Here is a 22,524-nt window from a genome sequence, read left to right on the forward strand (position 1 = left end):
CCAACACCCTAAGAAGTCCATGAGGTAGGTGAGTAGCCAGCAAACACAGGGGGCAGATGTCAAACAAATTCCCCTGGAGTTCTCTATCCATCATACTTTTTTTTAAAACAAAAAAAAATTTTTTTTTAATTTTTTTTCTTTGGGTTTGTACAAGAAATTTACAGTGTGAAAAATATACAAGTGAAAACGAGGTCGTAAACCTGGAATTAGGAATGGGCGACTTGGTCACAAACACAAATAAACGAGACATTGCTGAGTTCTTCCTTTGGTCTGACTTCAGCCCCCTCAGCCCGGGAGAGGCTTGCAAGGCTGGGACGCGGGGATCAGACCCCATTCCTAGCCCGGTCCCTCTATGTAGGCTTGTTGAGGGCAGGCACATCTGGAGCAGCGGTTGCCATCTGGCTCTCTCTGGTTTCAGGCAGGTAGGATGTGGAGACGGGTAGGCCCTTTCTCTTTCCCAGCTGGAGTGGGCTGGCAAACATCTGGGGCAAGGAGGGCTGGCAGTGGCACTGACAGCTGGGGAGCGAAATGGCAGGGCAGGTGTGAGCCTCTGGGCGACAGTGAAATGGGACTTCAAGGGGGTCTGATCTTGCTCCTCCAAGTCACAGGGCCACCTGAATGCTTGGCTGAGGGCCCCTTGGCTCTGAGACCCGGAGTGGTCAGTGGATCCTGGGCCCCGGGTGGGTCCCTGTGGCTTGCACACAACGCCCTAGATTTCTGTGGCAGTGATCTCCTCCAGACAGATGCAAGGGGCCGGCTCAGCCAGGCCCAAGTCAGCAAGCTCTCGGGCTTCCAGCTCCAAGCTCAGCTGCTGCAGCTCCTGCTCCAGCTGCCTGTTACGCCGGTACATCTGGATGTAGTTGTGCTGCAGCTGCTTCTGGTAGCGGATCACCTGCTCTTTCTCCGCCTGCCAGGCCAGCCGCTCCCCCTCAAAACTGTCCCTCTGCTCATCTCCTCGACGCTGCTCCCGCTGCAGCTCTTGGCGCAGCCGTTCCACCTGAGCCCGCAGGCTCCCCCCTGCCCCGGCGGCTGCCCGCTGCGCCTTAGCCTCGTCACTCTCTGCCAGAAGGAACGGGTCGGTGGTGGTGGTGGTGGTGGTGGTGGTGGCGGCGGCGGGGGGCGCAGGGGGCTCCCGGAGTCCTGCCGCTTCAGCATCCAGGTGCCCAGCCTTCTCCCGGAGCCGGTCGGCCTCTTGGCGGTACCGCTGTAGCTCCTGGGAGCACGTCTCCAGCTCCAGCTCCCGGGCTCGGGCTGCCTCCTGCAGGCCCCTGGCACGGCCCTCACTGACCCGTAAGGCAGCCCGAGCCTCTCGCAGGGCCACCCGCAGGGCCACCAGCTCGCTGCCCTTCTGTACCAGCTCTGCCTGAGATTCCTTCAGTTGCTGCTTCAGCAAGGAGATCTCGCCTGATTTCTGGCACACCTGCGGGCGAAAAGTAGCGAGGAAGGTTGGCGAGGCCTCTCTGGGTGCTGTTGGGCACTGGCACCACACTGGACATTCAAGGAGCTGACTGTCTCGCTATTTTACACATGGGAGCAAACAGAGGCGAGCCTAGTGACACCTGCATGGTTATACTTCTAGCAAAAGGGGAGAAAAAGGGGCTAGAGAGAGATGGCTCAGCAGCTAAGGGCACGGACTGTTCTTCTAGAGGACCTGGGTTCAAATCCCAGCACCCACATGGTAGCTCATGACTATCTGTCATGACCCTCACATAGACATACATACAGGCAAAACACCAATGAACATAGAAAAAAAATAACAAAGGTGAATAGATTTTTACAAAAATGAAAGAGCCGGGCGTGGTGGCGCACGCCTTTAATCCCAGCACCTGGGAGGCAGAGGCGGGTGGATTTCTGGGAGTTCAAGGCCAGCAAAGGGAGTCTAGGACAGCCAAGATAACAAAGAGAAACCCTGTCTCAAAACAAACAAACAAACAAACAAACAAAAAAGGTGAAAGAGGCCCAGATCTTTTCCCTTTAATGGTGAAATCCTTATACCAGAGACTGCATAAGCACTGCCTAGGCCTGGAGATGGCGGCAGGTACTGGCAGGAGTGGAGTGGGCAGCCCTGGGCAATGCCCATATATCCAGGTAACAGGTAAACATCTTAGGTAAGAGCAGGCATCAAAACCAAACTGCCTGCACGTTCCCATCTCAGCCCAGCCACTACTAGTTTAATTCTAGGCTCTGGCTTAAGTTTCCTCACTCAGGAAACGCAGGTGTTAACAGTACCCACCCAATAGGGGGGGAAATTCCACCAGCTAAGCAGGTACCAGAACAGTGAGCCCCTCCAACACAGAGGCAAAGGCGAGGACAACAGACCCTCTTAGGGCGGCTACCCTTGGTGCCCCTGCAAAGTGTGTCCGCCCTAATGTGACCCCTCCAGCCTGCGCAGTGCCGATGTCGCATACCTCCCATTTGGTCTCCTCCAGCCGAGGCCCGAGTTCCCGCTGCTCCCGCTCAAAGGTAGCGCAGCGGCGCTCCAGCTGCTCTCGCTCCTGCAGCAGCTGCGCGAAGTCATCCTGCAGCTGGCGTTTCTCCTGCTGCAGCTGGAATACCTGCAGTTGCAGCAGCTGTTGGGCCCGCTGGACCCGCTGTGTGGCCTGTGGTGCCTGGGCCACGCAGTCCTCCCGCTCTCGTGGCCAGTGCCGCTGCCGCGCTCCAAACGCCTGGGGAAAGAAGGCACGCTGGAAACATTTAGGGTCCCCCAGATCCTGACCTCTAGCCTCTCCTGCCCGGGGTGGCTCCCTGCCTGGGTCGAAGAACCCATGAATCCAGTAAATAATGGCAGCGGCAAAAGCAAGCACTTAAATTGCTTTTCCTAGGTGTCAGGCATTATTCTAAGCATTTTGTACCCTTCGCTTATTTAATCCTCACAACCCCGCTAGAGAGTCAGGACTGTCCCCATTCACACAGGGAGACCAGGACTCGGTGAGGTTAAGTAACTTGCTCAAGTCTAACAAATCCTGCGAGCCAGTGCTGGCTCCAATTCACATCCCCTGCCTCCTTACTGCTTTGAAGGTTTTAAGCTAAAAACCTCAAGGGTGTCATACCATGAGTCTTTTCCCTCTCCCTCCCGAACAGCAATACTCCTAGGCCTCTCTGGGTGTTCAGCCGCACCACCCCAGGACTGCCTCTAGCCGCACCTGACACACGCTGGCCTCACTCTCATCCATTCTGTCCCGCAGCTGCTGTAGCTCTGCCTCTCGGTCTCGAAGCTTTCCTTCCAGGACACAGTGTAGCAAGGCCTCATCCGAAGGAGGTGGTGGGGGCGGAGGGGGCGGAGAGCGGTCTCCACCCGAACTGCTGCCAGGGGAGGCCCGGGCACCACTGCCCGAGAGCCCTCCAGCTACCCGCCCCCCCAAGGAACCTGTGCTTTTGCTGGAGGAGGACCGGCCGCTGTCCGAATGGGAGGGCCCAGTAGGGACCCCTCGGGCTGGGCCAGGCAGTGCCCCTCGGCCAGGGCCGTGGGAGGGCAAGTGCCCACCTGGGGAGTTGGTGGTCGGTTCAGCACCTCCAGTGCTGTAGGTGGGCAAGCTGGACAAAGAATTTCGGCCAGAGTCTGACAGGGTTCCTGACGGGCAGCCACTGGCCCAACCGCTCAGTGCCAAGGGTTTGTCAGCAGCAGAGGAAGAAGAGGAAGAGGAGGAGGAGGAGGCGGCTGGCCCCACAAACAGCTGTGTCAGGCTGCCCTGGCTCCCAGATAGCCCAGCAGCTCGAGGACCCAGGAAGCCAGGTAGGGATGGTGCCCCCCGAGGTTTGGGTAGCACTGGCTTGAAGGCTGTTGGCCGGATCAGGATTTTCTCCATGTTCTGAAATGAGGTACCACGTGACACGTGAGGACGAGCTGTCTGATCCCTTTCCTTTTTTCTTCTTCTCTTTTTAATCTTTGTTTTTGTTGTCGTTTTGAGACGTGGTTTTACTCTGTTGGCCTAAGCTCACGCACTATGTATCCCTAGGCTGGCCTGAACACAAGCAAGGGACTCCGCCTTTTCAAGAAATGGGATTACAGATGCGAGATACCAAGCCCAGCTTGCTTGCTTTCAGAACACTCGTGTGTGTGTGTGTGTGTGTGTGTGTGTGTGTGTACACACTGGTGCCTGTGTGTGAAGGCCAAATGTCAAGGTCAGGTGTCTTCCTCAATTACTTTCCACCAATTCAGCTAACGCGACTGGCCAGCAGGCTCAGGGATCAGCCTGCCTCTGTCCCACAAGTGCTGAGATTACAGCCCTGGGCCACAGCACCCAGCTTTTTGGCCGGGTGCTGGGGATCTGAAGGCAGCAAGCTTTTTTTTTTTTTTTTTGTGCAGCAAGCATTTTACCCATTTAGCCATTGCCTCAAGCCCCACACCTTGATCTTTCAAAACCCTGTCAAACTGCACACCTTCCCACACAAGACCCTTTAATTTAATTTTAAAGTAAAACTAAAAACGATTGTTCCCACTGGCAGCAGGCCTCTTAAATGTCCACTTATGCTAAGTAATTAGGCTTTGCCCAAAGATGCACTCACATCAGTGTAACAATTGAAGCAACTAGCCTGGGCATGGTGGCAAAGGTGTTTAATCTCAGCACTCGGGAGGCAGAAGCAGGTAGGTGGCTCTCAAGGTCAAGGCCAACCTCATCTACAGAACAAGTTCCAGGACAGCCAAGGGCTATGTAGAGAAATCATGTCACAAACAAACAAACAAACAAACAAACAAACCCAAAAAATAATTGATGCAACTCCTATTGTTCATCCGAGGATGCTAGGTCCTATGCTAAGTATTAATTCTAACAGGAGCCTACAAAGATTAGTTTCAAACCTTAGCTACAGAGACACAGAAAATGAGCCAGGCTATGGTGGCACACGCCTGTGATCCTAGCACTCGGGAGGCAGAGGCAGGTGGATCTCTGTGAGTTCGAAGCCAGTCTGGTCTACAAAGCAAGTCCAAGACAGCCAAGACTACACAGAGAAACTCTTGTCTCAAAAAAACCAAACCATAAAAAACAAAAACAAAAACAAACAAAACAAAACGACAGAATATGGGGTTTAGACAGGTTATTCCCCAAGCCAGGAGGAGAGATGAGACAGAACCCACGTTCTCGGCTCTAATACGCTTCCAATTCTAGCACCCCTAAGGGGCTCCTGATTCCATCCAGAGACTCCAGAAAGGGCTGCTCTTACCTTCTCCAGCTTCCCAGAGACAGGGATGAGCTTTGGTGGGGGCCCACGGAGGTGGCCATTGTGTGCCCGATGCTCTCGGGGATCTTCGACATCACTGCTTGGGCTGGGAGGTGACTCTGTCCGGAAGTCCTCATTGATGTAGGTAAAGCTGGTGCCTGGGACAGTTTTCCTAGGTGGCACAGCAGGGCAGAGTGGTTCCTGTGCCTCGTAGCCACCCCGGAGCAGCCCATCCTGCTGACGGAAGAAGGTGGGCCCAGAGACACCATGGTGGCGTGGAGGAGCAGGTCCCCCGGGACAGGGCCGGCCTGAGATAAGACTGCTCACGCTACCCATTGCTGGAGCTTGTGGGGCAGTGGTTGTCTCACGTGCGGGCTCCAGTGGCACTGGCAGAGTGTGCACAATGGCCATGGTGGCAGAGGCTCAGGCCTGGCCAGGGGCCTCCAGGGCAACCTGTGAGCAGGGTATTGGCATCAGTGTCCCTCCACTTTGAGTACCCTCCCCAATACAGGCCTTCTCCTGACCCCCCCACCCCCACCCCACACCTCCTCCAGACAGAACGTTCTCCACAGAGTAATAAGGCTTCTCCTCCAAGTACTGGCATGAACCTCAGTTTTCTCTGGGCCTTAGACCACTACCCAACTCTAGTCTGGACAAGGCTAAGGAGTAACTCGACTAAACAGAGATGATGAAGGAATGAGAGACCTAAGAGGTGATGCAGAGCTCCGTGGTAGGGAAGACCCCGCCTGAAGCCCAAACCTGCATCCCCTGTAAAGACCGAGACTCAACTGGGCAGAGATCTCTAACTAAGCTCCCAGTGCAGGTCCCTTCTCTCCTGGGACAGGTGGCCTCATTACTGGGCTGTTTGGGCAGAGAACGCGTCAGGGATGCAATCAGCAACTCAGATGGTAATTAGGGAACAAAGAGCCAAAGCCAGGCAGTGTCCAGCCTCCTACTGACAGGCCTCAGTTTCTCCCAGACACAGAGGCGGCAAGGGCGGAGCTGGCCCAACAGGAAACCTTACAGGTCGTAGGCAGCCACAGGTGCCCCTCTGGGGTCTCCCACCTCCAAGAGGTTGATGCAGGCTATGCTGGTTTCCAAGACAACTCTTAGCTTCTGCCATCCACTCAGGACTAAGGGGCCTACCCAGGCCCTGTCCCAGTGCCAAGCTTTACAAACCTTCCTGATTTAGGTGATCTTCAGAATAACCACTACGGAATTTGAGCAGGAGCCATTACCACCGCCGGTAGGATGTCAAGTAAAATGGCTCCACCTCCCCTAGTGTTGCTCCTTCCTGGAAAGGACAGCCAGCCTGCACCCGGAACTCCCTCCCTGTCCCAAGGCTGCTGATGACCAAGACTTAGGCATCTGCTTAAGTCATCATGTGGAGCAGGGGCCAAGAAGTGGACAGAAGATTCCATGAGAAGAGTGGGTACATTTATGTGTGTGTATACACACATGACCAGGGGCAGAAAAATGAACAGTGTCTGTGAAAATGTGCATGAGGAAATACAGGGTGAATAGAAAGGGATTTAGACTGACGTCAGCACACATTTGTGTGTGTGTGTGTGTGTGTGTGTGTGAGAGAGAGAGAGAGAGAGAGAGAGAGAGAGAGAGAGAAAACGCGCGCGTGAGAGAGAGGGAAGGCATGAGAGAGCGCAAGAGATGCAGGAGGGCATGACTGAAACAAACAAGGTCGTGCTGTGTAGCACAGGCGGACCTCAGACTCACGGATCCTCCTGCCTTAGCTTTTCAGAGTGTTGAGCTGGGATTCTAACCTTGTGCCACCATGCTGAGCTGTGCATGTGTGAATCTTTCCCAGCCCCCCAAGACCCCCAAGCTCAAGACAGGGTTTCTCTCTGTAGCCCTGGCTCTCCTGGAACTTGATCTGTAGAGCAAGCTGGCCTTGAACTCAAGAGATCTGCCTGCTTCTGCTCCCCGAGTGCTGGAATTAAAGGCGTGAGCAACCACAGCCTTGGCTTTATGTGGGAACTTTTTATGTTTTACAAGACTGTGAGTTTTCTAACTTAGAAAGCATACAGAGTTATTAGTGTGTATATAACAACTGAATCTGTGGGCTCTGAATGTCACTATATGACCCCCCAAAAATAAATTAAAAAAAAAAGTTTGGATAGACGTACCAGTTCATTCACATGTTAGTTTTTGTGTAAATATCACCAAATTTGGGGTCACTGTCTATGCCCTAGTCAGTGTCAGTCACCATCTTCAATAAGCCATTTCTTCTCTCAGCATGAAATTCCTAGGGAAATCCTCATTTCTTTGGGTGTCCACTGTTTCAAGCCTCTCATAGATTGAGATACACATACACCTTCACTTCTGCCAGGGCAGTTACATGAACACCTATGTGTGTATCTTATACAAGGGCGTGAACAGGAAGGTGTGTGAAAGCACATTTGGAGTAATCTGCACGAGTGACCATTTCTCAGGGTGGGTTGGGACCTGAGTGACATTGGAGGCCACCTTGGGAAATGGGAGCCCCTCCCTAAAAACTTTTCTTTATTTTTTTGTTTTTTTGTTTTTCGAGACAGGGTTTCTCTATGTAGGCTTGGCTGTCCTAGACTCCCTTTGTAGGCCAGGCTGGCCTTGAACTCACAGCAATCCACCTGCCTCTGCCTCCTAAGTGCTGAGATTAAAGGCATGTGCCACCACACCCGGCTAAACTTTTTTCTTTCTTTCTTTTTTAACCTAAGATTTCGAGAAAAGGTGGGCTCACAGTATCTGACCACCCTTCCCCTTGCCCCATCTGCTCTTTCTGTATTGTTCTCCATTAAGTTCCCCCAAGTGTTGAGACACAAGAGATTCACAGTAGTCCAGCCTGAGGGAGGAGTTGCTGGGAGCTACAGTAGTAAGGGGAATGGGTACGAGACGAGACGAAATCCCATGCTTCTCTGTAGGTCTAGGAGCTGAGAACGCACCCCAAAGGTCCAGCCTAAGAATAGAGATCGCTCCTCAGTACGGAGAGAAGAGTGGAAAGGGGCTGGCACTCCTGTTCACACTTCCAACTCCAAGGTACACAGAAAGTGAGATTCAGGAGGAAGCGCAAGGGCCACAGTAGACAGAGACAGAGAACAGAAGTCAAGAGACAAAGAGGCCAAGAGGTTCAGACAGGAAGAGCTAGAGCCAGACCCATGAATTAGGGTCGCTGAAGCTAGGAAGGCAAGGGCCCCCTAAAGCCAGAGGAACGTGAAGCTGGGCTCTGAGAGCCTGGCGTCTAGAAAGCCAGGCCCAGCCAGCCCAGCTCCCGCTCTTGAGGCCCAAGAGAAGAGGAGGGGCAAGCGGCTCCATTTTGAGAAATGCGTTTGTGGTTGTGGGAAAAAGAAACCCCCGGTCCTCCCCAGCATCTCCTGACCTATCGCTATGGTACACAGACCCCTGAGCCCCCCAACCCAGCAGTGGGCTAGGGGATCTGGAGTCTGGGGCCGCCCAAGGGCCTGAGATGAGTCTGGCCCACGTCCCAACTCTCTGACCTCAGGGTTGGGGGTTGGAGAGTTGGGGAAAGTCCCCTCAACACACACACACTCAAACTCCAAAGACCAGTCAGGCGGGATCCAGTCTGGATCACGAGTTCCCACTCCCAGACTGAAAGCCCAGAGTGTCCTGGCCCACCCACAACAACCCACTCCTTCCATAAACTGGGGGCGTCTGTGGAATGCCACCTCCCCACCGGACCGCAACGCTTAGAAGTTGGGGCACCCTCAGCCCTAGACCCCTCACCTCTGCCTCGCTGCTCCATGCTCAGCCCCGGGCCGCCCCAGCACTCCACAGGCGCGCCGCCCGCTCCAGCCCGCGCGCGCGGCCACTCGGAGCTGCCCGGCCCGGCCCGGCCCCGCCTCCGCCTAGCCGGCGCCCCCGGCCCTGGCCAGCCCCCGCCCGGCACCAGTGGGCGGTGCGCGCGGAACGGGGGAGGGGTCCGAGGGGCGTCCCCGCCCCGGGGCGCGGACACGCGCAAGCAACCCACGTCACTCGTGCCCGCCAGGGCGCACGCAGGGGCTGCACGGCGGCGCCCGGGATCCCTCCCTGAGAGGCCCCCGGGACTCCGTGTGCGTTGGGAGGCTAGGTCAGCTCGAGAGTCGTCGAGCGGGTCATCACCTATCCCTGCCCGGGCCCAAGAGCCGGCGGCAGCTGGTCATTGTTCCAGCACAAAGAGCCAAGGCGCGGCGCCCGCCCCTCCCCCTCCGCTTCTCTAGGAGAAGCTTCCCTCCCCAGTCTCCAGCTTCCCGGTACAAGGGGAGGCCGAGGGTCAGCCGTCCCTCTCCGGTTGCCGGCTCCCGGGCACAAGTTGAGGGACTGGCTTGGTCGCTGTCTGTCCCGCCCCCAGCAGGCTGGAGGTCACACACTAGAATGTTTCAGAAGCGGCGCCACCTGGCGGCCCTTTCCAGCAACTTATCAGACCCCCACCCCACCCCCCAATACTCCCACCAACCCCACTCCCTTTCCAGAGCAGCGCCTTCGGACCACGAGCCCAGGCTTGTCCCTAGCATGGCTTCAGGCTCCGCAGCCTAACCTCGGGGTCATTTGCTATGAGAAAGGTCGCTCCTCAATGAGAGGGGTGCTCGGGGGCCCCCAAAATTCGCAAGATTGACGGTTCAAACCTACACTGGCTCCACCACACTGGCTCTCCACCGAACACATCGCAGTGTCTTTACCAGGGTCACAAATATTTTTACCCTCTCAAAAACAAGTCTTAACACCCACACGACCTTTCCCACATTCTGTCTCGGGCAGCCACAATCGCAGTTTCATCCTCCATCACGTGGTTCCATATTCCTTCGTTCCATAATCCTTCCTGCAGACTCGTAGAAGATTCGGTGTTTCATGCATGCGAAAGTGCACAACAGTACTTTGCATCCAGTCACAGTCTTAAAATACATTTTAGTCTCCGAACCCTCTTCCATACAATGACAGCCGTATTCAGCCACTCAGTCAACTTCTTACATCACATTCATAAACTACCCACTTTTCCTGAGGGGGGTCTCCGTGACCTGGTCAGGTCAGCTGACATTCATATCCTCTGGCAAGGCCACCCTCCTTTCCCTGCTGCCCCCACCACCACCCAGGGCCAAGGCCTGCCAGAGCCAGGCTCAGCCCCAGGAAGAAGCACACCCCCCCCCCCTTCCAGGCCACAGCCTGGCCAGCTCTCAGCTCTATTTTTAGCTCCATGGAAAGGGTTGTTTTTCTTTCTTTTTCCCTGGAAAGGGAAACACAGCCCAGCCACCCTAGGCTCATTCCAGCCCTCGGCTTCACAAGAACAGAGTGAACCCCTCTCCCCACCAGAAACCCCCTCCTCTGGCCTTGCCCTGATCCCTGCCTCCTGGGGCACCGAGAGTCTCCTCCCCTTTCTGGCCTCCTGCCCAGAAGCTCAGGCAGCAGCTGGGCTCAGCGTGTGGCGGGGTGAGGGCCGGAGGGGGCGGGGGAGAGGCCTAGGGCTGCAGCCCCCCTCCTTCATTTTCCGAGAGAGACGGGGATCTAGTCCTTCCTCCTTGAGGAGGCAAACTCCCCTCAGGGTTTAAGGAGATGTTTTACTCTCATTGCAGTCCCCCGTAGCGAGAGGTGAGGGGAGATTATTCCTCTTGCACGGGTGGGCTTTTTGTACCCAGGCCAGCATGGAGGTGGCGTAGGAAGAAGACCTATAGACAGACAGCTGCTCCTGGGGCTGGGTGTAAGAGACGGAGGCAGCTGTCCCGGGCCATCAAGGTCCTCTCCCGGATACCTTTCAAGGATACGGGTTCCGACAATGCGTTAGTGAGCGCCAAGCCAAAGAACCCAAGGAACCCCACCCTGTCCAACACTCTCCGGGCCTCCAGCGCCACCCAGGCCCCCGGGGGGGTGTTGAGCTCCTATCTGGGTGAGAAGATTTATCACCATTCCAGGCGAAGCAACCATGCTAGCACCAGGAGAGAGTTGCATGAGAGGAGTGTCCCCTGTCTAGACAAGGTTAGGGGAGCACTGCCCAGCCGTCTGCGAAGCAATCACGTGCTCAACGCCTGTTTACGTCTTGGTTTTCACCTGGCAGGCAGGCGGCCGGGAAGCAGGAACCGCCTGATGCGACAAACCCCGCCCGCCCCCGCCGACAGTCTCAGAGCGGCCCCTTTCCCTCCAGGCTCCGGCAGAAAAAAACTCAGCGTCCATCTCGCGGGGGGTGGGGGGAGGTCGCGCGGGCCATTGGCATCGCTTCTGGGACTGCTAGGGTATCTCGCTGTGCTTGTCCTTTCCTGAGCGCACGTGTGTTCGTGTCCTAAGTGAATGCATGAGTCTGTGCAGGAGTGTATGTCGGTGCGTCTGTGTGAGTTTCCCTGCCCTTTTGCTGTTCGGATTCTGCCTGCGCTCACAGAGTGCGGACCCCTTCCTCATCCCAATCCCGTTTCACAAGACGAGGAAAGTTCTCTCCACAGTGAGAATGTGCGGGAGGCCGGAGTTCCTGCACCCCATCCGCCCCACCACTCACCCAGCGTCACCTGCGCCGCTGCTCCCTCTTTGGCCGGGCTCCTGCTCCAGCGTGCCTACTTCCTCGCCGCGGCAGAACTCTGACTCGCCAGCCAGCTCCCAGCTCCCAGCTCCCAGCTCCCAGCTCCGGGTCCTGTGCTCCGGCTCCCGGCTCCCGGCTCCCGCCAGGCCGGACTGGAAGAGTGGGGCGGGGCAGCCGAGGCCGCGCCCCCCCCCCACCCAGAGAGGGGAGTGGTCTGCTCCACACCTCCCGAACAGCTAACCTTGTACCCAACCCAAAAGTAGTCCGACCCAGGACCTAGCCCAAAAGTAGTCTGATGGTGTCCTCAGGCTGTCTCTCTGGCCTTTTGACTGCACAACGTACTAACTTTTGACCTAAGGAGAAGGCAAATGTAATTGACGGATAAGCTACCTGGCCGCCTAAACTAAGGGGCTATTGAGCTTGGTGACTGTCACCCTCTCCTGCTCTGTAAGGAATTCAATCCGGACTACTCTGCCCACAGCCAGAAGAGGGAAACTCCCTATAAAGCAGACAAAGAAGTCTCGAGTTTCATAAGAAAAACAAAACAAAAAACAAAAAAACACCTCCACCAACACACACACACACACTGGGGCCTGGGGCTGTCTGGGGTTACCAACACACACACACACACAGAGAGAGAGAGAGAGAGAGAGAGAGAGAGAGAGAGAGAGAGAGAGAGAGAGAGAGAGAGAGAGAGAGAGAGAGAGAGAGAGAGAGAGAGAGAGAGAGAGAGAGAGAGAGAGAGAGAGAGAGAGAGAGAGAGAGAGAGAGAGAGAGAGAGAGAGAGAGAGAGAGAGAGAGAGAGAGAGAGCGCGCCCTGGAGTAGTTATCTACCCAGGTGAGAAAGCTGGTAGTCCTGGCCCCCCATAAGGCATGGCTAGACCTCCCTTAGACTCATCAAGTCCCACCCACAGAAACAAACAGGAAGTTGGCCTGCATTTCAGGGAGGTACCAAAGGCGGTCTTCCTCCCTGGCATACCAGGTATAGTGTGGAAAGGCTTAAGTCTACAGCCGCCTGAGCCGACTCACTGCAAGAGACCAAGGTGAATTTGGTGTCTTCTCAAACTCACCCACAGTAACAGCTGCCCCTCGCAGCCATGTGAGTCGCAGTGTCAGTCTGAAAACAGGGCTTGCAGATCCAATTTGACACTGGGTCAGACCTTTCCAGGAGGTCTCCGGAACATTTTTAAGTAGGTGAAAACAGAAATACCAGCTGCACCCCTGGCGATTTGCCTTAAGCCACTCTTTTTGAGTGTGCAGATATAAAGTGGCTCTTAGGGACTTTATATTCAAGATACAGGGACTGACCTCTTCCTGCCTTCTAGGTGTCAATGGCTCCTGAACATATTTTGTGCTAGTTCCTGCTGTGGGGAGTTTAGGGCAGGTATAAAGTGGAATGTGGTTGTGTAGGGGGTGTGTTAGTTTCCCTCCTCCCCCTCATCACTCTGGTTTGTGCTGTGTGGGGGTGTCTGCTACAGAGGGTGGAGCAAGGCGAACAGGCAAATCTGTATCTCTTTCTCTATGCTGATTGTAGTCCTCACAAACTCCAAACTAAAAGATTTTCTGAGAATACACTGGACAGTCTAGGGAATTCATGCCTGTAGGTAGACATGATCTCGCTGTATACATCTGGAAGGCATGGCTGACAAATATTTCAGACGCTGGATGAGGCCTAGAGCAGCCCACTGCTGGAATGATTACAGCAGAATTGGAGAGGCCTGGCTCCAGCCAGTCTGGGAGAGACCCCCAAGAAGGCAGACCCTGGTGGAGCTACCCCCACTCCTGCTTTGCAAGCATTTGTTTCAGCTCTTTGTGGCTAGAGTTCTCAGAAACCCTGGACTCTTCCATCTGGTTCTAAAAGCTTCCTCTTGGGTTGACTTGAAAAGGTTGCTCTAACTCTAGGGATTTAAAAAAAAAAAAAAAAAGCCTCCCCTCTACCTGTAGCAGAGGATTTCCAGCACCCCACAATCTGATCATCTTGAAACTGGTACCTTAAGGTGAAATTAAAGGAAGTGAAATTAAAAGGTCATTTTAGCAATTTGCCTGGCAGTCTGTGGATCACTTCTTTGACAATCTTCTGTAGTACTTGCTAAGTTGAAGCATCTATACCCCATACCAAACTCCAGAACTGCAAACATGTAAAGGCAGGGGAGCGAGGGAAGACTCTACACTCTGCATATTTAACACATTCTCAGGGGGTCTAGCACATATTAAGGACAAAGGGGAGGATTCCAGAAGGAAATAGACAAGGGTAAAGGGCTAGAAATAATAAGCTGATTGTATTTTTGAGACAGGGTTTTGATTATCCCAGGCTGGCCTCAAACTGTGTAGCTTAGGGTAACTTTGAACTCCTGATCCTCCTGCCTCTACGTTCCAGGTGCTGGAATTAAAGGCATTCTCCACCACGCCCAGGTTGGGCTGATTCTTGAGTCTACATTGAGAAATGTAGTGGCTTGCCTCCCAGGTGAAGAGGGACAGCTGGTCAGGCAAGGCCTGGGTATGTGGCCTGTTGACACACACCTCTGTCAGGAATTTTATGGAGTCCTCAGTAAGTTAACACACCACCCTGTCTCCCCCTATGCCAAGGGAAAGTGTATATTTAGGGGGGTGGGATGTGAAGGCCCTGCACTGCTCCCTGCTATCTGGGAGCCCATGGCTCAAAGGTTTAAGTGAGGGAAAAGGATCCATTTACTCCCAATTCAGAGAGGATAACTAATTAGTATGGGGAGACATCTGGTGGACAAATAAGAAAAAGCACAGAAACAAAGGCAGTAGAAATGTTTCATTCAAACTGGAAAAGGCTCTCTCTACAAAGAGTCCGAGCTCCAGCTGTCAGAGGCAGCACACAGTGGAACCAGTATCCAGGGGGCGGACACTGCAGGCTCACAGCTTCTTTCTTTAGTTGTGTGGCCATGTGGGAGCAAGCTCCCATCTTCGAGGCCCTGATGGTACAGGATAAGCACCTAGGATCAATTCCAGCAGATACAGCTACCTTATGTCTGGCTCTACAAAGCAGAGAGGCTTGGTGCCTACTGTATGCCAAAATGCTGGAGTTTAACAGGAAGCCTCCTGTTTCATGACAGGTTCCGGGCCTGCCTTCATTGTCCGACCTGAGGTTTTAGTGTATCTCTCTGCCCGGATCCTTCTCCAGAGCCTCACAAGGCTCATGTCTAGTTCACAAGCGCTCTGCTCAGACATCTCCTGCAACTAATTAATCAACACTACCCTGTGAGCAGTCTAACTAACACTGGTCACTTTGTCTTGCTCCTGTCACCAAAATGCTGGTCTTTGGAAACAGACTTTGTCTTTTCAGTGCTGCATGAAAAAACCCAGCATACAGGAGGTCCTCAATAGCTGCTGAATTGAAATTTTCACCATGGAACACAGCCCTAGGCTGGGCGGGTTCCATAGCTCAGGACTATGTGCACGAGCCCTAGCAGAAAGCCAAGAGTGTGTGTTAGCCTGATCCATTGGGCTCATTTTAGTAAGCTGGATGCGCTGCTTTCACCCGGAGGCCTTGGAGGTATCTGGCTGCTGGGGGCTGGGGTCCTGGCCTAGGCATGGCTCAGAGTTCCGGTGCACAGCTCCTTTTTTGCCAGAAGAGGACTTTTTTGCCACTAATCCATTGTCATCCTTGATCTTCTTGAGTCGGGCTTTGCTCTTGGGAGGGATGGAGAAGGTCAGGGAACTCTTGTTGAACTCAAGTGGGAAGACACCTACGTCTCCATCAAAGCGATTCTTGGACACCTGCAGATAGCGTTTCCCTGGCCCAGTCACCAGCTTCCTATCCTGCAGGATCAGAACATTATCTGCTTCTTGGCTTGCCTAAAGGAGAGGGGGCAGGAGAAAGAGGACATATGAATGAAAGAAAGGTTGAGGGTAAGGGGAGAAGTGGCAAGAATGGGAAAGGGGGGGCTTAAGAGATGGCCCAGTAGATAAAAGCACTGGTTGCTCTTCAGAGGAACCCAGGTTCAATTCCCAGCACCTACAGCTCACAACTGTCTTTAACTCCAGTCCCAGGAAGTCCAATACCTTCTTCTAGCCTTCGTAGGCACCAATATGCATGTGGTACACAGACATACACACGTGCAAAATACTCATACACATAAATAAACTAATTAAAATTTAAAAAGTGGAAAAAGTGCCCCCTCATCACCAAACTCTTTAAGCAACTAATCACAATTGATGCTAGAGCCACCAAATCTCCCAGTTTGGTAACAAGCTTGCCACTGCTCAGACTCTGTGGGGCTCCTTCTGCTTGAGACGCAGCTTTTTGTGTACCATTTGTGTGTCACATTCCTAGGGACCACTTTTGATGCCCTAAAGAAAGCACCACCATTTTTGTTTTGTTTTTGTTTCTCAAGACAGAGTTTCTTGTATAGCCTTGGCTGTCCTGAACTAGCTTTGTAGACCAAGCTGGCCTTGAACTCACAGAGATCCACTTGCCTTTGCCTCCCTGAGTGCTGGAATTACAGGCATGTGCCATAGTGCCCAGCTCATATTTTTTTTTCTGCATTATTCTTGTTTCATGTTTGTTTTCAAAGTGACATAGTTTTTGCTCCTCAACCTGAATTCTCCTTGCCTAGGCATGTAAAAGGAATTCAGTAGACTACTGGAGGCATAGGGATGGGGCTGGTCCTGAGGCACAGAGGCCTTCCCATTTATTTGACAATCTGATACTTACTGTCTGGAAACCTCAGTATAACTTTGGTTGGTATGTCCACTAAGAAGACTCCCCAGATGTCAGAGGATGACTCAGACCATCCCTCAAGGACTTATGCTGCCCATCATGGCTCTCATCCCACTAAGCCGCAATCATGACCTCATCTTTCTAAGAACCAACTCCCATCCTTTGCATTCCTCATGTCATGGCCACAGAGCCACCATCTCTTACTTTCCTCAGGACAGTAAGGACAGTCATGAGGATCCAAGCCTGCATGAGGACTGTTTCTAGTTACATCTGTCTCTCTAATTCTTCAAAGCTTGAGTGCCTTAAAGCCAACTCACTTTTGCTGAGCCAAAAATGGATGCTGTCTGCAGTTCCTTGTCATCATCCTCTTTCCGTGGGTGAATAACCAGAGTCACGTGACAGCTATTATCTGTAGCAAACTTCCGAAAGGCTCCAACAACATAGTCTTGAGCTGCAATCCTGCAGCAATGAAATTCAGCAATAAGAGGTTATTGGGTGGAAAACACAAACTCCTGAGTCAGTCACTCCACACAACTACCCCAGCCCTCTATGCTGTCTTCTCTTAAGGATTCACACTCAAGCCCGTGCACAGCTTCATGAACAGACAAGTGTGTTTAGGTTAGACAACGGCTCACCTGTCAGTAGAGAGCTGCTCATGACCCATCATGAACTGCAAGTTGTCGATGACTACGTGACAAACGTCATAGACATAGACAGCATGTTGCATTGTGTCTATTACAGACCTAGGAAAGAGAAGCAGCAATTTGAATAGCCAACTACAGGGGAACACTCCAGGGGGAGGAGCCTGTACCCTGAAAGCACTGATGATGATCTGCTCTTGTGATTTCCCATTTTTTGAACCCCTCAAGCCTGTCTAAAGAGACCAGGAAGGCATTCTCACTGGAGATGGAAAGGGCATCAAAAATATTATGTGATCTCTCAAAATTGAAAGTCAGGGCCAGGTATGGTGGCACGCACCTTTAATCCCAGCACTCTCAAGACAGAGGAAGATGGATTTATGTAGTCAAGGCCAACCTGGCCTACATAATGAGTCCCAGGACAGCCAGAGCTACCTACAGAGGCCCTGCCTCACCTGGTGTGGTGGCACATACCTATAATGCCAGCACTTAGGGAGGCAGAGGCAGGCACATCTGTCAGTTCCAGGCCAGGATAGCAGCCAAGGCTACACAGAGAAACTGCCTCAAAAAGGACAGACAGAGAGAAAAAGGGGGGGGGGGGCAGAGAGGGGCTGCCTCTAAATAAATAAAATAATCTTAAAAAGAGTAGCTGGGCTTTGAAGATCTTACCTGATGCTCTGTTGTCCATGGAAAGTCATGAAATAGAGAGGCAGGTCCTCAAAACGGTCTGCCCACTCTTCATACTTGTCCAGATGTTCTTCCAGCCGTGTCACAGCAAACTGAGTCAGCATGACCCGGGCTAGTCTCACATTGCTGATCTCAAAGCTACCCCATAGTGTGTTCACACCCTGGGTACATAAATCCAGAGCATACTCACTGATGAATGTTGTCTTCCCACTGCCTGTTGGCCCTATATGAGGATGGACACAGCTCTGAGTTAAGAGGAAAGTACCGCAGCACTTGAGGCAGTGACAGGAAAATCTTTGAGTTCAAGGCCAGCCTGGTCTACAGAGTGAGTTCTAGGACAGCCAGGGCTACAGAGAGAATCCCTGTCTTGAAAAACAAAACCAACCAACCAACCAAACAAACAAACAAAAAAAACCCAAGCCAAGGGCTGGAGAGATGGCTCAGTGGTTAAGAGTACTGTCTGCTCTTCCAGAGGTCATGAGCTTAATTCCCAGCAACCACATGGTGGCTCACAACCATCTATAATGAGATCTGGTGCCCTCTTCCGGAGTTCAGGTATGCAGGCAGAATACTGAATGCATAATAAATAAATAAATCTTTAAAAAAAAACAAACCCAAGCCAAACAAACAAACCAAATAAACAAACAAAAAAAGAAGAAAGTCTGGTTTTTGAACCAACATTCTGTTCAAGGTTGGGAGGGAACGCCTCCTTTCCACACTGCCAGCAGGGGACTAGGGAGATGAGGCAGGACTAAGAGGACTTGTTGCTCTTGCAGAGGACCTGGGTTTGATTCCCAGCAACACATGATGGCTCACAGCAACTGTAAGTCCAATTCCAGGGGATAGGATGACTTCTGGCCTCTGAGGGCACCAGGCACCCACGCTGTGCACATACACACATGCAGACGAAGCATTCATGTGCATAATAAATAAGTCTTAAAAAAGTAAGCTGAACCCTGCCAGTGGCCAAACTGCACATACTTTTGTCATCTTATTGTCTAACCCTTTACCTAAAAGTGATTTTTAAAAACATTCTATTATATGCCGGGCATGATGGCGCACACCTTTAATCCCAGCGTTTGGGAGGCAGAGGCAGGTGGATCTCTGTGAGCTGGAGGCCAGCCTGGTCTACAAAGCCTGTCTAGGACAGCCAGGGGAACACAGAGAAACAAACAAAAACAAAACGGGGGCTGGAGAGATGGCTCAGAGGTTAAAAGCAGCTTCTGCTGGCTGCTCTTCCAAAGTTCCTAAGTTCAATTCCCAGCAACCATATGGTGGCTCACAACCATTCATAATGAGATCTGATGCCCTCTTCTGGCCTGCAGGCAGAGTGCTGTATACATAATAAATAAATATTAAAAAAAACAAAACAAAACAAAAACCCATTTTATTATTTTATGGGTATTTTTTTCTGCATTCATATCTGTGTATCATATGCATTCCTGGTGTCCTCAGAGGTCAAAAAAGGACATCAGATCCACCTGGAACTGGAGCCACTACTGTGTGGGTGCTCTTAACCACTGAACCATCTTTCCAGCCCCACAAGCAGTGGTTCCGTAAAGAGTCACCTGTAAAGACCGTTAGCTCGCCTTTCCGATGCCCCTTCAGCAGACGATTGAGGTCTGGGAAGCGGCTCCAGCGGACACCAGCTGCCTGCTCCACATTTGATAGTTCTCCCAAAACCTCCTCACGGAGCTGGCGGAAAGACACGATAGACTTGTGCCAGGCAGGGAGGGCAGTACGAAGAATACGGGGAAGACTTAAGCCTTGGTTTAAGGCCTCCAGGGGCCGAGGCTGCTGGTTCCCCGGCCTCACCAAAGAGCATCGCTTGGGGTTGAGCTTTCGGGCAAACAGTTTGGCAGCTTCCCATGATCGAAGGTCATCCCCTAGCCAGAACACAATCCGGCGGAACTGTTCAAGGTAAGGGAGTAAGGCTGGGGGTAAACAGACTGTTCCTCGGGGTAGGCAAAGGGTGGGCAGCCCCGTGGACTGGCTCAAGGCCAGGCTGTCCAGCTCGCGACTTGTCAGGACCACCTCAGCATCTCTACGGCCGATCAGTGGTAATCCAAATAGGTTGTGATAGGCACCAGGCCGTGGAATGGTGGTCTCCACATACCGTACCCCATCCCCCTGACCTTCAGCCCCTAGTAGCTTCAGGCCACGTAATCCAGAGCTCCCAGGGGTGAACCAAGGGAAGACCAGACTCCGAGCAGATCGAAGATAGCGGACACTGAACCTCCTAAGTGTGTCATCTGTCACCTTGGTAAGGCCAAACATTACACGAGCCAGCTGGGCTTCCTCACGGTCAGGCACCTCCCAAAGAGGTATGGCTCGGTTCCAGATTCTCAGGACCTCCTCCTTGTCCTCAGCTTCTGGAACCTCACTAAGCAGGATTCCTTCTTTGGCCCCATCCCCTCGTCCCTCCACACTGGCCTGGAAGTCTTCCCAGCTCCCTTCCGCTAGGCTGGTCATGCAGAGAAAGCGTCCTGTAGTCTTGTCAATGAAGAGGCAGAAGGAAGCGGTAGCATCTTTCTTCTGATTTTCGATGTCTGTGGACCCCACAAAGGGGCTTGGTGCTCGAAGGCAGCTGTGGCCATCCTGGAAGGGGATCCCATGCGCTCGTAAATATTGGCGGATTTCAGTTGTGGTCACAGGCAATACTGGTACCTCTAAGGCTGGGAGCGCTTCCTTTCTGTACCTTCTGCGCGGAGGGCCTGGAGCCAAGCTTCGGGGCAGGCCCCTCCGACCCACCCACTCCCCACGCAGCGGGAGCAAGATGCGGAGCGGATATGCACGTCGGAGGAGGAGCCACATTACTGACGGAGTGGGATGCCACCACTGCTAAAACCTTTGGTCTGTTTTGGAGCCTTCCACAAGACACTTAACAGGATTCACTAAAGCTGGCTTCTCTCTGGCTCTCCTCAAACTTCTCCTTTATGAACACAATTCTTAATCCCCTTGGCTGCCTGTACATCGCGATTTCATACCTCTGCACACCTACGCGACCCCATCACATGCACGACCCTCACACCTCTAGTTCTTTACAAGTTCTCTCCAGCAGTTCACTTGTAGGACCTTCAAAGGTCCCTCAATCTAAATGGCTTCTCTGTATCATCTCCTCACGTCTACCACCGCTCTGCGGAGCCTCCTCGCCAACCGCAACTCTGCAATTCTCTGCATCCTGTCTGAACCCCAACTCCAGGCGCTCCTCACGGCTCCTTGCGCACACTAGGACCCTCCACAATAGCTTGGAGGTCACGAGCTGAGGCCCTGCCCCTTCACTGTCTCGCGGCTCGTCCCTCCGCTTCAGGGGCTCCACGCTCCCGCGCCCAGCTTCGCGTCACCACTCTTCCTTTCTACTCTACGGTCCACAACGTGGGTCCTCCGCACGCGCCACTCGCGGTGACCTCGGAAGCAAAACTCTCTTGGGCGCCTTTGCCCCCGGAACCGGAAGTCGCGGGGTTAGTCCCGCCCTCCAGCTCACCGTCCGGGCTACCAAGTGGTGGCCATGACTGCGCGCGGGACGCCGAGCCGCTTTCTAGCTAGCGTCCTCCACAACGGGCTAGGTCGCTACGTGCAGCAGCTGCAGCGCCTCAGCCTCACCCTCAGTCGGGATGCGCCCTCGTCCCGCGGCGCCAGGTGAGGCTCGCGGAAGCGGGAGGACCGGGCTTGGAGGCGGGGGATCAGTCGGACTGGGTTCCCGGCCACCGTACTCACCTTCGCTGGGTCTCGCAGGGAGTTCGTGGAACGCGAAGTGACTGACTTCGCCCGACGGAACCCAGGGGTCGTAATATACGTAAACCCGCGCCCGAGCGCCGTGCCCAGAATAGTGGCTGAGTACCGTGAGTGGGGCCGGGCTAGGGCGGGAGGGCGGGATCCTACGTTGTTTGACTTCCGACCTGGCGGCTTCCACTCATTCCCACGTCCCTCTGCCAGTTAACGGTGCTGTTCGTGAGGAAAACCTCAACAACAAGTCGGCGGAGGAGATCACGTCGCTGGTGCAGAAGCTGGCCGACCAGTCCGGCTTGGATGTGATCCGCATCCGCAAGCCCTTCCACACGGACAACCCTAGCATCCAGGGCCAGTGGCATCCCTTCACCAACAAACGGACAGCCTTCCACGGGCTGCAGCCCAGGGAACCCCAGGATCCTGCTCCAGTGTCGGTACAAGCACAGTAAAGAACTAGGCTTTGGACCTTGAAAGTGATGTGGCTCCGCTTTCATATTCCAAGCTCAGGCAAATAGGTGGAGCCTGCTTGCGGGGGCGTGGCCTGGGATAAAGAAGAGCTGTTTGCGTTGCCCACTGCTAGGTACCTTGTGAATACCATAATTCTGATTCAGTTGCCCTTGCAACCTGAGATGTGAAAAAGCTTCCAAGTGTTGTACAGGGACTTTGATTTCCGAAATCCAAATAATAATGATTTCAAAACAGTGGAGGATCTCGAGGCTGTCTTCTGAAGGACCCGTGATGATGCCCTGCTGATCTTGCAGTGGCCCCGGTGTTGGGCAAGGCACCTTATCTTCGTCAGTGTTTGGTGCAGAGTAGAAAACTTAGGTCGAGCTGGAGAGATGGCTCAATGGTTAAGAGCACCGCCTACTTTTCCAAACGTCCTGAGTTCAAGTCCCAGCAACCACATGGGATGGTGGTTCACAACCATCTGTAATGAGAACTGGTGCCCTCTTCTGGCCTACAGGTGCACATGCAGGTAGAACACTGTCTACCTAATAACAAATAAGTAAATTAAAAAAAAAAAGATAAAGAAAACTTAGGTCCAGTGCTGGGCACACTGAGGGCATATACCTTTAATCCCAGCACTAGGTTGGCAGAGGCAGGTGAGTCTCTTGAGTTCTACACCAGCCTAGTCT

General features: G+C 53.3%; 3 protein-coding genes across 7 annotated transcripts; 1 reads left to right on the forward strand and 2 right to left on the reverse strand.

Moving 5' to 3' along the window:
• Nucleotides 1-96: 96 nt before the first annotated feature.
• On the reverse strand, nt 97-11,750 carry LZTS2 (leucine zipper tumor suppressor 2). Of its 3 annotated transcripts, none has more exons than XM_084757960.1 (5): nt 11,634-11,750; nt 5,161-5,610; nt 3,144-3,809; nt 2,409-2,666; nt 97-1,420 (listed from the first exon to the last, which is right to left on the reverse strand). In XM_084757960.1, exons 2-5 carry the CDS (start codon nt 5,566-5,568, stop codon nt 710-712), a joined length of 2,043 nt encoding a protein of 680 aa, XP_084614086.1. In that variant the 5' UTR covers nt 5,569-5,610; nt 11,634-11,750; the 3' UTR covers nt 97-709. The 3 variants fall into 3 exon arrangements, with proteins under 3 accessions (XP_084614086.1, XP_084614084.1, XP_084614085.1); XM_084757958.1 differs by having other exon boundaries at nt 11,624-11,750; XM_084757959.1 differs by lacking the exon at nt 11,634-11,750 and adding an exon at nt 8,893-9,508.
• A 2,661-nt stretch (nt 11,751-14,411) lies between these two features.
• TWNK (twinkle mtDNA helicase) lies at nt 14,412-21,500 on the reverse strand. 3 transcript variants are annotated; one of them, XM_084773028.1, is made up of 6 exons: nt 21,377-21,500; nt 19,228-20,257; nt 17,642-17,882; nt 16,970-17,077; nt 16,652-16,793; nt 14,412-15,469 (listed from the first exon to the last, which is right to left on the reverse strand). In XM_084773028.1, exons 2-6 carry the CDS (start codon nt 20,129-20,131, stop codon nt 15,149-15,151), a joined length of 1,716 nt encoding a protein of 571 aa, XP_084629154.1. In that variant the 5' UTR covers nt 20,132-20,257; nt 21,377-21,500; the 3' UTR covers nt 14,412-15,148. The 3 variants fall into 3 exon arrangements, with proteins under 3 accessions (XP_084629154.1, XP_084629155.1, XP_084629153.1); XM_084773029.1 differs by lacking the exon at nt 19,228-20,257 and having other exon boundaries at nt 21,377-21,478; XM_084773027.1 differs by lacking the exon at nt 21,377-21,500 and having other exon boundaries at nt 19,228-21,071.
• Nucleotides 21,112-22,092, forward strand: MRPL43 (mitochondrial ribosomal protein L43). The gene is made up of 3 exons (XM_084773030.1): nt 21,112-21,298; nt 21,395-21,501; nt 21,596-22,092. The coding sequence occupies exons 1-3, from the start codon at nt 21,168-21,170 to the stop codon at nt 21,835-21,837; spliced, it is 480 nt and encodes a 159-aa protein (XP_084629156.1). The 5' UTR covers nt 21,112-21,167; the 3' UTR covers nt 21,838-22,092.
• Nucleotides 22,093-22,524: the final 432 nt, after the last annotated feature.

This window comes from Acomys minous (assembly GCF_964271855.1).
Source record: "Acomys minous genome assembly, chromosome: 2".
NCBI classification, from domain to species: domain Eukaryota; kingdom Metazoa; phylum Chordata; class Mammalia; order Rodentia; family Muridae; genus Acomys; species Acomys minous.

Bases quoted from the DNA above. Each gene is read 5' to 3' on its own strand.
- MRPL43 (XM_084773030.1), top strand. From the start codon at position 21,168: ATGACTGCGCGCGGGACGCCGAGCCGCTTTCTAGCTAGCGTCCTCCAC. The intron at 21,299-21,394 runs GTGAGGCTCGCG...TGGGTCTCGCAG, and splicing joins CCCTCGTCCCGCGGCGCCAG to GGAGTTCGTGGAACGCGAAG. The intron at 21,502-21,595 runs GTGAGTGGGGCC...TCCCTCTGCCAG, and splicing joins CAGAATAGTGGCTGAGTACC to TTAACGGTGCTGTTCGTGAG.
- TWNK (XM_084773027.1), bottom strand. From the start codon at position 20,473: ATGTGGCTCCTCCTCCGACGTGCATATCCGCTCCGCATCTTGCTCCCG. The intron at 17,883-19,227 runs GTGACTCTTTAC...ATCCTCATATAG, and splicing joins CGAGCTAACGGTCTTTACAG to GGCCAACAGGCAGTGGGAAG. The intron at 15,470-16,651 runs GTGAGTTGGCTT...CCTCTCCTTTAG, and splicing joins CCATTTTTGGCTCAGCAAAA to GCAAGCCAAGAAGCAGATAA.
- LZTS2 (XM_084757960.1), bottom strand. From the start codon at position 5,568: ATGGCCATTGTGCACACTCTGCCAGTGCCACTGGAGCCCGCACGTGAG. The intron at 3,810-5,160 runs GTAAGAGCAGCC...ACCTCATTTCAG, and splicing joins TCTCTGGGAAGCTGGAGAAG to AACATGGAGAAAATCCTGAT. The intron at 2,667-3,143 runs GTGCGGCTAGAG...TTCTTTCCCCAG, and splicing joins GTGAGGCCAGCGTGTGTCAG to GCGTTTGGAGCGCGGCAGCG.